Raw genomic sequence first — 17,106 nt, 5'->3', positions numbered from 1 at the left:
CTAGAAATTATTAAGACTCTGAAACTAAGCGATAATCAAAGAATGTTTTAATATACTTTAATTTTAATTTAATAATTTGTAGATTAAGATCGCATAAATCTGCACAAATACGAGTTTACGTCGAGACGATAAAACAGTCAAAATAATTAAAGAAAAGGAATTTACATAAAAAATTCTCTTCTCAATTTGTTTCAATTTTAATGACGAGACATTTCGATATTTCTGTTCCAGGCAACCTGATGGTGATTTTTGTGGTGACGTTCTCCCGACGATTGCGCAGCATCACAAATTTCTTCCTGGCCAATCTAGCGGTGGCGGACTTTTGCGTGGGCATATTCTGCGTCTACCAGACGCTCACCAACTACCTGATGAACAGCTGGCAGCTGGGTGACTTCCTCTGCAAGGTGTACATGTTCGTGCACGCGCTCTCGTACACCGCCAGCATCCTGATCCTCGTGGTGGTGTGCACCGAGCGTTACCTGGCGATCGTCCATCCAATCAAATGCCGATCCATGCTGACCAGGCGACGCCTCAGGATGGTGGTAGGTGTTGTGTGGATTTTGGCGGCCGTCTACGCCTCGCCGAGATTTTTCTACGTCGAGACCATCAATAATCAGCTCAACAACGGCGACGTCGACATCATCTGCATAGCCAATATCAAGAAGCACAACAAAAACGTTCTGGACGTGGTGAATCTCGTCCTGCTCTACCTCCTGCCGCTCTTTCTCATGTGCTGCCTCTACACCAGGATCGCCATAGGCCTCTGGAGAAGCAGCGCGACCCTCGGTGGACCCGGCCTGGTCGCCAAGAGTAAAAACGGTAGAGTACACCACGTGCACACGTCCAGCAGAAACGTACTGAAGGCGCGACGCGGAGTTATCAGGTATGTCCATTTCCACGATTTCCAGGACGCGTTACATAATAGCGCCTTCGATTTCCGTTCTCGAAACCCAATATCCGTTGCGTTCGAGGATTACCGCCACGATGAGACGTGGATTAAATGATAATTTCGTTTATTTATTAGCGTGTTGAATGCTTATCGTAATTAACTTTGCGGACGTCAAATATTTTTAAATTATATATAAAATTTATTATACAAAAAATAGACACGAAGTACAGATACAAGCGAAAAGTTTGTTAACAAGTATCAATGCTCGATATATTTCATTGGCTTCATTGAATACGTTGCAATTTAATTGCACAACATGCCCGCTGAACATAAATTACTTAATTTTAAAAAATAATAGAAATCAATATATTTAATTAGTTTAAAAAAAATTGCGATATTATAGTTTCTTTGCCGTCGATATTCCGTATTTAATCTCTTCGAAGTAGTTTCGAAAAAATTTTCGAGAAGGATCGGGTCATCAACGATCGTATCTCCATTAATCCGTTATCCAGTGTCATTCGACTCTAAAAGCATCTCCGAGCCCCTTAATTCATCAGAACGGCGCTCGTGACATCAAACGTCTCGCCGATGTTTTCCAGAATGTTGATCGCGGTGGTGATGATGTTCGCCGTGTGCAACCTGCCTCAGCAGGCGCGCATCCTCTGGCGACACTGGGGCCCGAACTACGATAACACGTCGGACTTCAGCACTCTGCTGACCGTGTCGACCTTCCTCGTCTCGTATATGAACTCCTGCCTAAACCCGCTGCTGTACGCCTTCCTGTCGCGCAACTTTCGCAAGGGTATGCGCGAGTTGCTGCATTGCGGAGGGGCGAGGAACAACGGCGGCGCTCTGGCGATGGTGTGCGCCAGCGTCGACCACAATCGCCACGAGAACGGCGTCAGCGTCCATCTCCCGCAGAGCTCGGTCGTTCGACTGAACTCTGTTGTTCAGGACAGCGCCGTCCTGTCCACCAAGCAGATCATCACTCGACACAACGTTTACGAGAGGAGAACTTAGTGAACGTCCGCCGTCCAGATGCGACGGGAGTAGATCGCGAAGCGATTCTTTACAGGGTATTCCAGGGACGGGAGAAGCTGGCAGAATCCTTCTCAGGGAGGTGCGCGAGCGCCTGCGGGATCTTTTTAGAGGATCTATTTTGACTCGTTATATAGTTTATTTTAACGAGTATGAACGAGAAGCGTTGCGTTGCTGCGCGCCTCGAGACTGTGAATTTGGATTAGCCGAAAACTTTGCAGATAATTAGAATAGGAACGAAGTTTGGAGCATCCTGTATTATAGCCCGGACAAGGCGCACGTTTCGTGAGGGGACGAACTATCTCCTTTTCAACGTTTGAAAAACTCTTCGTATTCGTCGTATAGAGGAGCTGATTTTCAACCTATCCCGAATTTTTCCAGTTTCAAAATGATTTTGAGAATCTTGATTACAGTAAAATAGACTTTTTACAAAATTCAAATCTGATTTACTTTGAAAATCAGCTCTTCGATCCTCGAATCGCAAATCGTGTCGTCTCAAAAGGCGCAGAACTCGCAGCTCAATTTCTTATACGTGACGCTATAATCTTACAATCTCAAGTTATGCTGACCACGAACATTATACAACGCAGGAATTGCCGCGTTTCGGGAACAACATACCTTGTTAGTGATAGTTTTCATTGGACAGAGATAGAGAGAGAGAGAGAGAGAGAGAGAGAGAGAGAGAGAAGACAAGTTTCGGTTGCGGTCAAATGATGTCAGCAGCATGCAACTTTGTCGGGGTGTATGCAGCGCGTGTGTAAGCGACAAAGTTGAGTATGGCGAGCTTAATCGGAGCTTATTCAAAGCATATTACGTACTTCTATTTCCACTTCCATTCTTTGTCCCTAGGCGCATAAACAATACAGACTGAAACTATTGTGGATTTCGTTCATACTCGCTCAGTTAACGCAAAATGGCAAGAAGGAATTATATAAGGCATGGTCGATATCTGTATTTATAGTCACGTTAGAACGTCGCATATTGAATAATTCGAATTTAAATATCATAAGATTTTTGATAAAATATAGATTCTCTCTCATTGACTTTATGGTGTCTCATTTATCACGTGCCAATGTCACGCTGACATAATTCTTTAGCAAAATTGTGCTTTAATTATTTGAAAATGTCTCTCAGTTCTCAAGTGAGAAATCGTAATTGCTATCCGTCGCGAAATTACTTCTCCAGCAAGAAGCTCGCCCGAATTACCCACGCCATTTAACAAATTGGCAACCGTAATTACTGACAAGTTGTCGAAAGTGCGTCGAAAGAAAGGGAGAATCGAATGATACCTCTGTGAATGTATGTTATGTATAAGTTACTGGGGACTTATTACAAAATTATATTAATGTCAAGTAATTATGAAATAAAAAGAAGTGCAACTTTTAAAGTGTAATTTTTTACACTACATTTTTATGAGAGGTTAATTTTTGGGGATTAAATATGAATTAAATGTATACATTTTTTTATGGATTAAATATGGAACACATTAAATACACTAAATGTATTTAATATATTAGAGATTTTGTAATTTATTTATAATTATAGAATAAACTCATCACACCAGATTATGTATTAAAATCTGAATGTATTCAAGATATCATTATCATTGAAACTTTCAAACTTTATTTTGAAAATCAAAATATGCTCAAAACATATAATAGAAAACTTGTGCTTTTATATTTTAAAAGAATTATATTTGTGTTCATTAATTATGTTAATTAATTAAATGAATTGATACTAATTTTAATACATTTTCTAACGGATTAGCACTTTCTAAACGAAAAATAGCACCGCAATAATTAATCGGTAGAAGTACAATTCGTTTGCATTGACAGAAAATTAATTGGTTCGACGCGAAAACAGAAACGCAATCTCAACGGATACCAGATTCCATTGGGAAGGATAATTTATCTGACCGTATTGGATTGGCCAGTTGGCATTGTCGCCTTCGGTTTTTGGCATTTGCCAAATGTTTTCTTTATACCTCATTAAATGCACATTACATAAAATGGAATTAAAACAAACATCCTTAATTTTCGCGTAATATAGAGAGTAATGTAGAGAGGGCTTCATTTAAAAAAGTTTAATTTCAAATTCTTGTAATGATTTACTTCTCATGCAGAAAAATTTTAATTTTAGAGAAATAATATTTTAATTCCTCATTTGTTATCAATTTCAAAGTTGATGGATATTAAATTGTGATTGTCAGTTTCAAGTTTCATGTAAGATTAATAAGACAAAGTCAAAATCTCATCTTAAATACCAATTGTTGAAATAATTACAAAAATAATTACAGTTACATTCTTAATGAGTCTTTAACGAGTTTTATCTGTAATTTTTTTGTATAAGATTTTTGTAATAAGAAAATGTCCGGTGATTCTAAGACATCCTATATATTCTCGGAAAATTCTCGTTTTAACAGAAAATCTTGTGTAGCAAGTCAATTCGTGGAATACCGTGTATCTGCGAAGTACTTCGCAAGTGACAAGAGTCCACAGAACGAAAAGTAAAATACTTTTAGAAATATAAGCACATCGCTTCCGACGTCGCCGTAATTTGCTCGAGAAGAAAAATTTCTCCGACTGAGTATATATATCCTTGTTGTTCACCGAATGTTAAACAAGGATATAACATATGCTATATCATGCGCACCATGCATGAAACGGAACACAGCCTCTAGTCCATTACTCTCAAAGATTACAAGCAAGAATTTGTTTTCAGTATGTAAAACGAAGGAAGATAATTCTTGTACCGATAAATTTGCCTCAAATGCATTTTTATTGGTATAGTTAATCAGACCCAATTCAAAATCCAATAAAAATGTCTCGAATGCATTTTTATCGGTATAAGAATTATCTTCCTCCGTTACACATACTAAAAACAAATTCTTTCATTTTGCGAATAAAAATCCCATATCTCTGGTCACGGATTTGAACACGGATCTTCAACGCAAAGAGCAGGCGCACAACTCTCTGCGCCACGACCGCGGTTCGATAAAATATTAACAATCATTGCTTATATCTATTGTAAATATACAATATATTGGTTAACCTTTAATTGTTATTGTTGCGAACTTGCAACGTAAAATTTAACAGCTAAATATTTTTTTACTAACGTATATTACGTATTTTGCGTAAATTATACCGTGTCTTATAATATATACATCATAAGACACGGTATATATATATATATATATACCCCTATACATATCTTTCCCAACGTGCTCTCAACTCTCTCAAAGGCAAATTTCAAATCTACATTCCGGACGAGCAAGCGTTCTCATTGTCTCCCTGCGTCATTCCTCGCAATTGTCATATTCCACGAATGTGTTGTTAACACGCTTTTGTGATACACTGGATAAAATCCGCCGGAAAATTTTATTATACGTATATTTTCTCCCTATTCACAATAAGCTAAACTTCTGCTCCAAGTAAAATAACAACGATTTAAATAAATGATTCACGTAATTTTCTAGCAGGGTGTTAAAATGGTTGAAACTACTGAATTTTTTTTATCATTTTATTTTCTCTCTTATTCTCTGTTATTTTAATTACAGCTCTTTTTGGTCCATTAAAAAATTTTTTTTTTCTTAAAATGAGTATATCTTAGCTATTTTATTTTATCGCTATTATTTGCAATTCTTAACATTATAGCCTTGTAATAAAGTTTTAAATATTTGACATTATTTTCAGAAAAAGAAGTTTTTTGAAAAAATTATTTCAGATATTGAAATGTAGCTACTACACATGTATAACACTTGCTGTTATTGCACGTCATATTTAAACGTTGCACTAATAGCAAATATAAATCCGGTTTTATTCGGGGTTATACAATCGCGCATTATTTATTTGAACCGCTATTATTTTCTGAAACCAAATGAAATATTAGCTCATTGTAAATAAAAAGGAAACATACAGTGCAAGTATTGGCTAAAAATTATTTCTCGATTATCTGGAAGAAAAAACAACTAATGTTGATATAATATTATATGTTTTATACAATAAATTTTTTGGGAAAAGAATATAATATTATATCTAAATATCTCTTAATAAGAAAACATTTTTTTCTTATTTAAAAAGAGATAGATAATAAATAGTTAGAATTTTATAGAACGACCTATAGAAATACAAAGGACAATTCCTCCGTGAAATATTCTTTCCTTGAAGAATCTTCTTTCTTCTGCAGTGTTAATTGCATTTCAGGATGAATTTATGACGCACGAAGAGATGATTGAAAACAGAAACGCATTAGGTTTAGCTAGAAAATGATAAAAAGACTGCAGTGCATACGTTTCACGCTATTTTCGGCGGAAAGGTCCGATCGTCTCTTGCAGATAACACGGATTTCGCATTAATGTGGAGACGCCACGGGCATTTGGCAGTGATACAAGAAATTTCCGGATCGGCCGGAAAACGACGTTGCGAGAGATTACGGCCGAGATGCAAGGTGGTTTCATAGCTACCTATATTTTCTACTTTAACTGACAGTACGTTTGGCAATTAGGTTGATAAATTTTTGTAAAATATATGAAGAAATTTATGCAACATAGAAAATAAAAACTAAAGATAATAATTTTAACTGGGGAAAATGAATTTATGGATAATAAAATATTAGTTTACATTATTTTAAAAAACTTTAATTTTGACGATTAATTATTAACTAATAATGTTATTAATTATATAATAATTTAATTTTTAATTTTTTAGATTTAATAGCCAAAATTTTTAATGTAAGATGCAAATACATTATAATATGTAGTTTTTATAGAAATCTTTACAAAAACTCAACTTTTTGGACTTATCGAAAGATATCTGCTTAAGGGAAACAACGATTGCGCAATCAGGATCACATGATATATTTTATTTCATATTTTGTATTATTGAAACATTCTCCACAATGTTCGCGTTGTGACGTTGAAATTTACAGATATTACTACAGAATTTATCTCAATTGCAAAGTCATTTTTGCACTAATAACTCATTATTTTAGATCGCGAACATCATTGGTATTCGATCATTTTGAACACGCGTTCTGTCCACTATAAATTTTGCCATTATCGCTGCGAGCTGTTAACCGCAACGCGTCATTAATCATACACTCTTCTACCGTTCCTGTCACGTTATAAACCTTGAAAGTATTTGTAATTTACAAGTTTCTCGCGTAACAATTTATTATATCTCATGAGCAACATCTTTATTTGAAAACATTGTCGTGCCGCACTAGAAAACCCTGCGACATATTTCGAGAAAATCTGTCTCTTTTTCGCTGAAAAAAAAAATTTCTCAAAGTGTAACGAGATTATGAATGTCATTTACTTTCTCTGAAAAAATAGAATATTTTTGGAAATGACTTTAAAAAAGATTTTTCTTCGATATTTATGATATACTTATTTTTATACAAGGTCAAACAAATATCCGAAGAAGAAGGTATTATACGGAAAATGTAATAGAATCATTATCTTGATTTGTAGTCGCTTATTTCTAAAATTAAAAGTTTAAATTGAAGGATTGGAGGCTAATCACAAAATTACTCGATATCGAAAATGAAAGGATTAACTATGCATTAAACTTTGTAGGTGCTTATAACTAATAAAGTTTAATTTTTTAGATACGTGCCTGTGTCATTAATATGATAATACTCTTAATTTTCCAGTCTAATGATTAAACTGGAAAATTGCGAAAATTGATAAGGGAATAATAACATTGTATCTTACTTTCGAAAAAAAGCGTAATTATACATATATGTAGGGTGATATTAAATCATTAACAACTTTGCAAGCGTATATTGTATTTCAAAAATTAGTATTGGAATGTGTGCTTGGGACAATTTTAAAAATTTACATTCTCTCTTTTACAATTTTAAATAATATTATTAAATATATTTACTTATTAAATTTTAGTATTAGAATGTTTACTTCGTGATATTATAAAGTTAAGCGTGCTGTTTTTAATACTTGTGTGTATAGTATATTTGAATCGACTTCTTGCTGGCTCCTTCAAGCGACGTCTGAAAAGCATTCGTAGAAAATATGTCCAGACCAGAGTTTAAGTGTATATGTTGCTCCGCGTATGACAGAAATACGTTTGTCTATTCGAAGAGTAAGTCAGTCTGACTTTGTGAGTCTTGCGAACGACAAAAGTCGGAAGAGGCGTGACGGCAGATTTTCTCTGTCGCGGTGTACGCATGAGAGTCGCTCGGAGGAGAATTGTGAGAGATAAAGCGGAAGAAAACTTCGTGTCCGTTTTTCTGATAGCGCGATTTCGCGTTCCGGCTTCAGACCCGCGCGCGTCTCTCCTCCTCTCATTCCTCGCCGTCCCTTTCTCAAAGGCATCGATCCGGATAAAGTACAATTGCGAAAAGACATACGTCGGCGAGCGACAAGGCACTTTGTGACGTTGAAGAGAACACAGAAGAGCCTCCCGAGTTGTCGTCTCTCGAACGATATCGATCGATCACCTGGTGCTCGGAAAAGTATCCGCCGACCACTGATCTTGATAAATTGAGATCATAAAGTCTCGTCTCAAAGAAAAATTTCGTCGTTAATTGAAATTTTGCTAGACACTTAACGAAACGTCGTTAAATCGAAACAAAATTATTTTGCAAACTTAACTAAACGAGATATTTTGATGATGATCACTCAAATGAAATTTTGACGAAATTCAGAGTGTTTATTATCACTTTCTTTTTTTCACGAATATCGATTTAAAATGACTCGAAGAGAGAAAACGGTAAATTATTCGATCATTTTCTAATTATCCAATCCTCGCGTGGAAAAATCAACGGGACGTGTGATAATCTAAAAGCAATTCGTGCTCTCGCATGCAGTAAGAGATCCGTACGAAACTCCACCGCGGGCGTTCTCGTTCATTACGTAAGACAAATTTGCGGCTCTATGAACGTATTTACGTTACTCAGGCAGGAAACTAACACACGAAACGCGCGACGGAAATCGGGATGCACGGAAGGACGGTCCTTTGAAGATCAAGAGGTAATCTAGGTAAGCATCCAGCACTGCCAGATGTTGCTCCAAAGCTTGGTTTAAATTATAGGTACATATCGGTTAAACATACCAAAATCTCGCCCGCTCGTGAAACCTATGAGATTCAATGAATCCTCGCAGCATATTCCCGTATCTCACCTTGATACGTTGTTCCATTTACTAAATTGGTTTTGTTTATACGTAGGAGAGAGTTGCTGAATGCGTACCGATCGCCTAAATCTCACGTAGAATCTTAAATCTCGTATTAGTCGCATAAATAAAACCTCTTATTTATTTTATATCATTATTTAATATAATGAACATTTACTGACAAAAATATATGAGAAATGAATAATATAGACAAAAATTTAACAGATCATGTCCCGTTTTGTGCGTGCTAACGACAGCTTAAAAAAAAAAAGAACAAGTATTACTGATGTTAATTTTTGATCAATTTATTATTTTTATTTATAAATTTAATATTTTCAAAGGAGGATTTTAATTTAAAAGACTTATTGGTATAATTGGTATAATTTGGACCGATTGCCTAAATTGTACGTTTTGCTGCATGTTAATTACAAGAAGACTTATAACAAATTAATTAATTTTTATTGGTAGAAAGTTAAAAACATATAATAATGAGTGCCTAAAACATTAACCTACAATTTCCAATCAATTCATTTACGTACCAATCAATACCAAATAGAAAATATAATATATAGAAAGTAACTTAAGTACGCATTCGGCAATTCTTCTCTAGCTTTCTATCAGTAGGCGATTAAGAAATAAAATTAAGAAGAAAACACTTCCTGCTCGTTTGCTTGTCTTTTATTATTTTAAGAATTAATTTAACTCAAATGTCTCTCTGTACGCGCAGGGTAGCAAAACGTTGCGCTGCTCGTCGGAATCCTATGGTCTCCGAATTATCCGCAGCAACTGACTAACGCAGACGTTTCCAAACATCGGAAGATAGCAAGTACATACAATACGCGATGGTTGTATACAGTAGAGCCCGTATATAGTTCTTAGACGAAGACAACGTCGCGTGACATTAACAGCCGAACTTATTGGAACCTGTCGAATCGGGCAACTCTCATTGCAGAGAACAATATTCCGAATTAATTGGATACGCTCGCGGGCTCCAGAGGAAAATTGAATTGAATATCAGGATATTCGGCAATAGATTATTAAAATATAATTTGAGAGATAACTGTATCCTCTACATTTTTAATTATATTCGAGCCTTTCGGATTATAGAGGCGAAACGCGCGTTGAAAAATGACAAATTATTGTAACATAAAGTTTATAGAAAATCTCGAATTAAAAACGAAGTTGTAAGCGCTAAAAACGAGAAGCTCAAGGAAAAAACGATATCTCTTTTTAATACGGCATTTATTTCTTTTTTGTTACGTTTATTTCAAGCGAGATATTGCGGTGCGTAAATAAGCAAACAACTTTGTTGTAAATTAACCATCAGCAGTCTCGGTAAGTTTTTTTAAGTCCGTACGCCTCCTCGTTGAATGGAGTTTTATTGACGCAATTACGACAACTGCAAAAACGTCGGCGATAACGCTTGAATGATGATGACCGCGGAACCGACGGTGCATCCTGATGTAACTGCAACCGTGGCGGAAGTTATAAACACCCAGGCAAAGCTAGGTCGCAAAGTCGTCAAGAAGGGTTTCATTTTAAAAGTGCATCCCGCAAATATATGTATATACTTGATGCTACGCGTCGTCTATTTACGACCACTCTGTGTGAAAAATAAATTTAACTTATTTCGATGTGCACTAGAATCGCTTGAAGAAACAAGTATTTCGCGCTGAATGCCCAGGTAAGCTGGCGTTGCTTGTCGTCATTTTCACGTTAAAATGTTGTCATAATTCCAATATCAAAATGACAATAAATAACGTTCTCAATAATACTCAATGGTCACGCAATAAGATCGAGTCTTCTTGACTAAGATTTGACAAAGGTTTCGCTGAATTTTATATTTTTATGCTCAATTTGATGTCACTGTGACATTGCGTGTTATGCTGCTACCTGGCTATTATTTAGGTTCAAACCTTTCGGTCGAGGTAATAACTAGGAAGAAACTTGATCTGTAACACAAATTAATGGATACAATTCCGTATTTACCGTCGGAGGAAATGGCTGTTCAAGTTGGGAGTCGAGGGGTGACAACGCGAAACAGTGACGACTTGTCGAGGCACGGTTAAACACGGGGATTCCCGGAAATTAGAATAATGAAGGACGAAAGAGGCAGAGTGTATAATCCGCGTTTAGATGCCGTAGTCACGTATAAATGTATGCAGTTCGGTGTGCAGTTCTAACAACGCCAAACTGCATCTTCAATTTGCTTAATTCGCATGGGATTGCTTCATGCGGATTGTTCGCGAGGAGGCACTTCGTCGAGATCCTATTTTTTTTCCACTTTTTGTCCAACTCTCCTCGCTTCGTTTTAATCTCCCGTAGGCTTTTATTAATAAAGGATTTTCTTTTTTTATTCTATAATATTTCGGCTCGTTTTTCTCTGCGTTCTAATGATGAGATATAATTCTTTATAGAGATAAAGCGACTATTGACTTTAATAGCTATGTAATTACTATTTTTAGTTAATGAATTTTCCATTAAAAAAATGAAAATTGAACTTGACATGAGTATTTATTGCAGATATAAAAGCTCTGCAGTAAAAAAATGTACTACATTTTAATCATTACTTTGTAATAAAAGATACTTTAATTATAATTTTTGTCATCGTGCCGCCATATTAACAAAAAAAATTAAACTAATGATTTTTTTTACTGAAAAAACGCTTTTTCCAATGTTTTTTCTCTGTTAGAAAAAAACGATTTTTTTACTCTATATAACTACAAATAATTCTCTCGACGAAAACGCCGTTGCTTCTATGCAAGGAAAGAGACCGAAAAAGCAATGAAATGTGAGCCGCATGTTCTCTAAGAGATACAAAAGTAAATTTTCCGCGGTGACCCGTTATTTATTCCTCTCGTCATATTTCATTTTTCATTCGTGTAGTATGTCAACAAATGTCGCACAGCATTAGTTGCATTCAAAGCCGGAGAGGATAAGGAAAATACTTACGTGTATAATTTGGAATTAAATGATTTTTAATTTTAATAAAACGTACTGCAATAAAAGAAACACTGGAATCTAATATTAAAACAATAAATATTAAAGAATTTTTTTATTATCTTTATTCGTGACAGCAAGGAATTTGAAAAATTTATTTTCGATATTTCCATAATTTTTTATTAGTTTTTTTTTTAGATTTCTACAGAAATCCTCTTTTCCAGAAATTGCATTTCAGTTCAAAGAAAAATGCTATAAAAAATGTTAAATTTGTTATTCTATTATCTTATTATCTTATCTTATTTTATTATTCTATTATCTTATCTTATTTTTAAGTCATACGTCAATAATATACGAATGATATAAAAACTATTCGTATGTGAAATAATTTATATTGCTTTGTGTTAAGAATTGTTCGCTTTTTTTATTAACTTTTCCTTTATTAACTTTAATTAACTAACTGAAATATTTTATGAAATATTAAAAACTGAAAGTTATATAACTTAAAAGTAATATAATTTCTGTATATTTATAAATATGCAGAAGAAAGTATTATATTGTGATAAAAGAAAGCTTGTTTTTGTTTTTGAAACTTTTGCAACATGCTGCAAATTATTTTACTATCAAAAGTTTTACTGCTGAAAGGAGCTTTAAAATATGCTTATTATAAAGCCACTATCATATGTATATTACGTACATGTTGGTTTATTCTATGTAAAGCAATAGCTCGCGGGTATAATTAAAATGTAATTAACTTCATAACTATAATTAATCTGGCTTAGTATATATCTTTGCCATTAAGAAAATATATTATTTATTCTTTCTACTTAAAAATGACTCACTGAATTTACCGTAGGCATTCTTTTATAACATTAAAGACCAAAATATGTTCTTTAATTCTCTTTTAACGTTTGAAATAATTAGTTGTTAAAAAAGCAACTGAAGAAATATTACAAATAAACAAATTAAGGAAATAATTACCGCGATATCTTTTTGCAGTAGCAAAGAGACCGCGCACTGCATCCGATCAATACAAATTTATGTCGATGAAGCGACGTTGTGTGGTGCGTCGGCTTTGAGACGCGGCCGCAGACACTACTATTTTTTTTAATCAACTGACCGCAGTCTGGAAACGGGGAATTAAAATTACACCAAACTGACAAATAGCACGGATTCGTGCCGCGAATTTACTCTCGGAGCTCGCTACGATAGAAGTCTCGCTTGCGCCGTGCTCCACCGTGCGCATCGTATCACATCCTCCAGATCACGTTTGCAACGTCCAATAAACATTCGATCTCGTTTATCTTTACGAATCACCAACGGTGAGTCGAGCGAGAGAGCGCGTTCTCTTTGGGTTTAATATATAATTGTCTGTAAAATATATGTGCTTCGATTATTAGATTTTTATTAGATGCCTGCAACGTTGCTTCTATACGGTTATATAATATATAAAACTTTCTTTTTAGAATAGAAGTCTACAAAAGAGATACAAATAAGATTCAGCGAAAAGTGGCTGCGGTGAATTTTCGTTCTTTTACTGCCAATTCGTCTCGATTCAATCTTAAATCAGGCGCATATTCGTATGCGCAAGATGTTCCACAACCTTCCGGATATTTGGTATTCAGGATGAAGAAGCAATCGAATGTCTAGACTGAATCGCTTCTACTTAGCATGCTCGTCTGATTGATATACAGTCGAGAGTTGCGAGATAAGACTTAAACACTAGCGTGTGCCTTTCGAGGGCTTTTCATTGTACGTAGTTTGGTGTGCATTTTAATATAAAATATTTTAATTATTTCTGTGATTTTTTTATTAATATAATTTATTATTCCGATACGACACTTTACCCATAAAATATCTTTTAATTAAATCATTAAACGTTAGAAGTGTAATCAATTTTGAATTAATTTTCTTTTTATTGGATATCATTATTAGTTTTCAATTTATAAATAACTGAAAAATAGAAAACTTTATGCATTAAACTCAAAGAATAAAAATTAAAGCTATATTTTGTATTAAATTTTTAAGTTAATTTTGGATTTGATGCTGATTCAATTATTTCGAGGCAAGTAAACACGCTTGATATCTATTCGGATCCCTTTGCATTCAAGCAAAGCTTTGTTTTGCTTTTAGTTAATATCGATGTTAATTAAATATTTAACTGCCGGTCATTTTGCAATGTCAACATTTAATTTTCAGAGAATTCAGTTGCAAGTATTCAAATAAAGTAGAACAAAATAACTTTTGTATAATATAAATTTAGCTTTTATTTAATATAATACCTTAATGGAAGCATTGATCTCATTAATTTTGAACCGATTTCGAAAATGTATATATTATCTAATTATATTAGAACAATTATTTTTCTGGAGTAATAATATAGCAATATTAATAAGATAATATTAAATAGATATTATTGAAAAATAATACTGAATAGGATTTAAAAATAATACTGAATAGATATTATTGAAAAAAAAAAAAATATCAGTATGAAATTTCAATTATCAAAATTTCTTCGTTTAATGTTTCGTAAAACTAAAAAATATCATAGCTCTCTCTCATAGAAGCTGAAGCCAAATATGTCTGGAAAATTATACTTTTATATTTTTCCGTAATCGGTCTGCTTCAAATTGCAATTTGTATTCTTATTATGCTTGGCAGGAACGCTGCCAAGTTTAATGGATCATGATTGCTATAAGATTATAGTCACTTTTTAAAATCAGTAAATGGCATGAGAAGACGTTTTATATTCTCAAGCAAAGAACGATCATTTCTAAGAGCATCTTTACGAATAACTTCTTGCTCCATTTCCCGCATATGAAATTCTTCCAAGAAAGTTTCTCTTGAAACCAGAGATTCTTTTTCAGATTTGCAATCGGTTTCTCTAAATAAAATTTTAATAGTGATTAGAATTTTAGGTGTATTAGAATTTTCAAAATTGCAATGTGCGATATGTTGATAATCGGTCCTCAATTAAATCGACTTGAAAACAAGATATTTACTTATGTGTTTATAAAGCCTTCTTAAATCCTATTCTTATATGTATATTAATCTTAGAACGCACATTTCCAATTTATTAAAATCTGTCTTGAAGAAAATTTAAAATTTTTTTTAGATATTCCGATTTTTAAGATACCGACTAAGACTCTATCTTATTTATATCTCTGATTATATTATTTTTAAAAATGTGTTCAATTATTAATTCTTTTAAAGTTCTTTACACATTAATTATATTTAAATTTTATTAATTTTAAAGATATTTAACGTTGAAAACAATGAATTCTCCTTTAATATCCCCGGTAAAGAAGAATCGAATGTAGATTCGTGAAATCGTTGATCTGCTTAACCAACAATTGATCCAACAGAAACAGAACTCCGTATGAGCATTACGATTTTTTCCATATTACATTCTTTATCTAACTTACGAGATAGGCCAATAATTATAATTTGCGCTCGTTTCCGGACGACTTGTAAACTCGAAGTTGTCTTCTTGTGAGTTAAATCGTCATGCCAAGGTCCAAATATAGCACGCGATGGTAATGTGCGTTACTTGACCTTTTCATGTACGATAACGTATAGAGTTATCCAATTAAAGCTATCAATTAACTACTCGTTTCTTCGCATGTCTAACCAAGTTAAAGTTTCTTACATTTTTTTACGATAAAACATGTGAAAAGAATAATTGCAATTTTCAAGTGACAATCGATTTCGTAAGACTAAGATTAACACATGGAAAATAATAATTTTAACATATAGGATTTTATAATTAATATTCTTTGTAAATATATATATATAAATAATTCTTATAAATATTGTAAAATTAGAGATAGTTACACAAACACACACACGCAGAGATAGTTTCTGGAAACCTCAAAATTATTAACAGTAATCACTTTTTTATATATTTAAATCCATTTAATAATTAAATAAAATTTAGAACTTTTCTGCGCGAGCAATTTAAACTCATTCTAAGCTACATTTTATGATATTAATTGTAACGTTTTGCAAAATAGCACATTATCTCATATCTGGCATAAGGATGTCTAAATACATCCGACTTGCATTAGATAACAGAAGCTCATTAAATTATTTAGATCTAAAGACTGCATGCAAAATTGTCTTTCGTTGCGATAGGTAAGATGATCTTGAATAGCCTGAAGCACAAGAATAACGAAGATAATAATATAACTGGTACTTGTAAAAATATATGTACCTGCTTGTTATAGAGTATAAGGAACATGTTAATATAATCACTACGCGTCTTCATATATTTGTTCGATAAAATTAAGTCGCTGTAAAAATTTCATTCGTAAAATCGCGAACATATAACTAAAAAAAATTTGCAAGTACTTTCTTTAGCCGCTGTGCGCGATATGTTGTATATAAACCGGAAAAGTGTATGGCTTATTGTCAGAGATTTAAGACAGGGAGGATCCTCTGCGATAAATTCGTACAGCTGCAGTGGACGTGCGACAGCACGGATTGTGTGTGAAAACGTGCAATGTGTCGCGTTAAGATAACGCGCTTGAGATATACTCGCGGAGAGAAGAAAACACTTTAAACATTTGCTCTATTAACAAGGAAAGATTATCAGATGATGTTATTATTACCGTTTCGCAAACAAGGAGTGCATATCACGATGATTATTGCTTGAAGGAAATTAAAAGGATCGTGTTATCGTTTATCCAAGCCAGTGAGAGAGAGAGAGAGAGAGAGAGAGAGAGAGAGAGAGAGAGAGGATAGATAGATAAAGATGTTTATCAATATTCAAACCCTCTAATTGTAAGAACATATATTGAAGTGAGTAAAAAGACAAGTGAAAACGGAGGAACAAAAATGTATAAACGATAAAAAGAATACGACAAAGTAATAGACAGGTAAAGCAGGAAAATGAGAGAATAAGAGAGACAGACAGAGTTACACGTAATAAGAATTTACATAAATTATTCTCTCCTTCCACACAACATTCTCGTACCACACTACTCGCCGGTTACCATTACCATTCGCATATATAACAATTTGTGATTCAACATTATGAAAATTAGTCTTTATCGCGCTCGAATCGCGAAAAACGTTATTAATTCAAGCTTTGTCCATGGATATGCATGGA

At 33.8% G+C, this 17,106-nt stretch overlaps 1 protein-coding gene across 1 annotated transcript; it reads left to right on the top strand.

Annotated features, from left to right (window-relative positions):
• The first annotated feature begins 200 nt into the window (after positions 1 to 200).
• On the top strand, positions 201 to 3,535 carry LOC105449115 (allatostatin-A receptor). Its single transcript, XM_011688115.1, has 2 exons — positions 201 to 883; positions 1,489 to 3,535. The coding sequence occupies exons 1-2, from the start codon at positions 201 to 203 to the stop codon at positions 1,907 to 1,909; spliced, it is 1,104 nt and encodes a 367-aa protein (XP_011686417.1). The 3' UTR covers positions 1,910 to 3,535.
• The last annotated feature ends 13,571 nt before the right edge of the window (positions 3,536 to 17,106 follow it).

Source organism: Wasmannia auropunctata, unplaced genomic scaffold (genome assembly GCF_000956235.1).
Source record: "Wasmannia auropunctata unplaced genomic scaffold, wasmannia.A_1.0 LD336078.1, whole genome shotgun sequence".
Taxonomy (NCBI): Eukaryota; Metazoa; Arthropoda; class Insecta; order Hymenoptera; family Formicidae; genus Wasmannia; species Wasmannia auropunctata.
Note: the sequence above shows the minus strand (reverse complement) of the source record. Positions and strands in the feature narration are given on the sequence as shown.

Coding starts and splice junctions, on each gene's coding strand:
- LOC105449115 (XM_011688115.1), top strand. CDS start 201: ATGACGAGACATTTCGATATTTCTGTTCCAGGCAACCTGATGGTGATT. Junction 884..1,488: donor GCGCGACGCGGAGTTATCAG/GTATGTCCATTT, acceptor GATGTTTTCCAG/AATGTTGATCGCGGTGGTGA.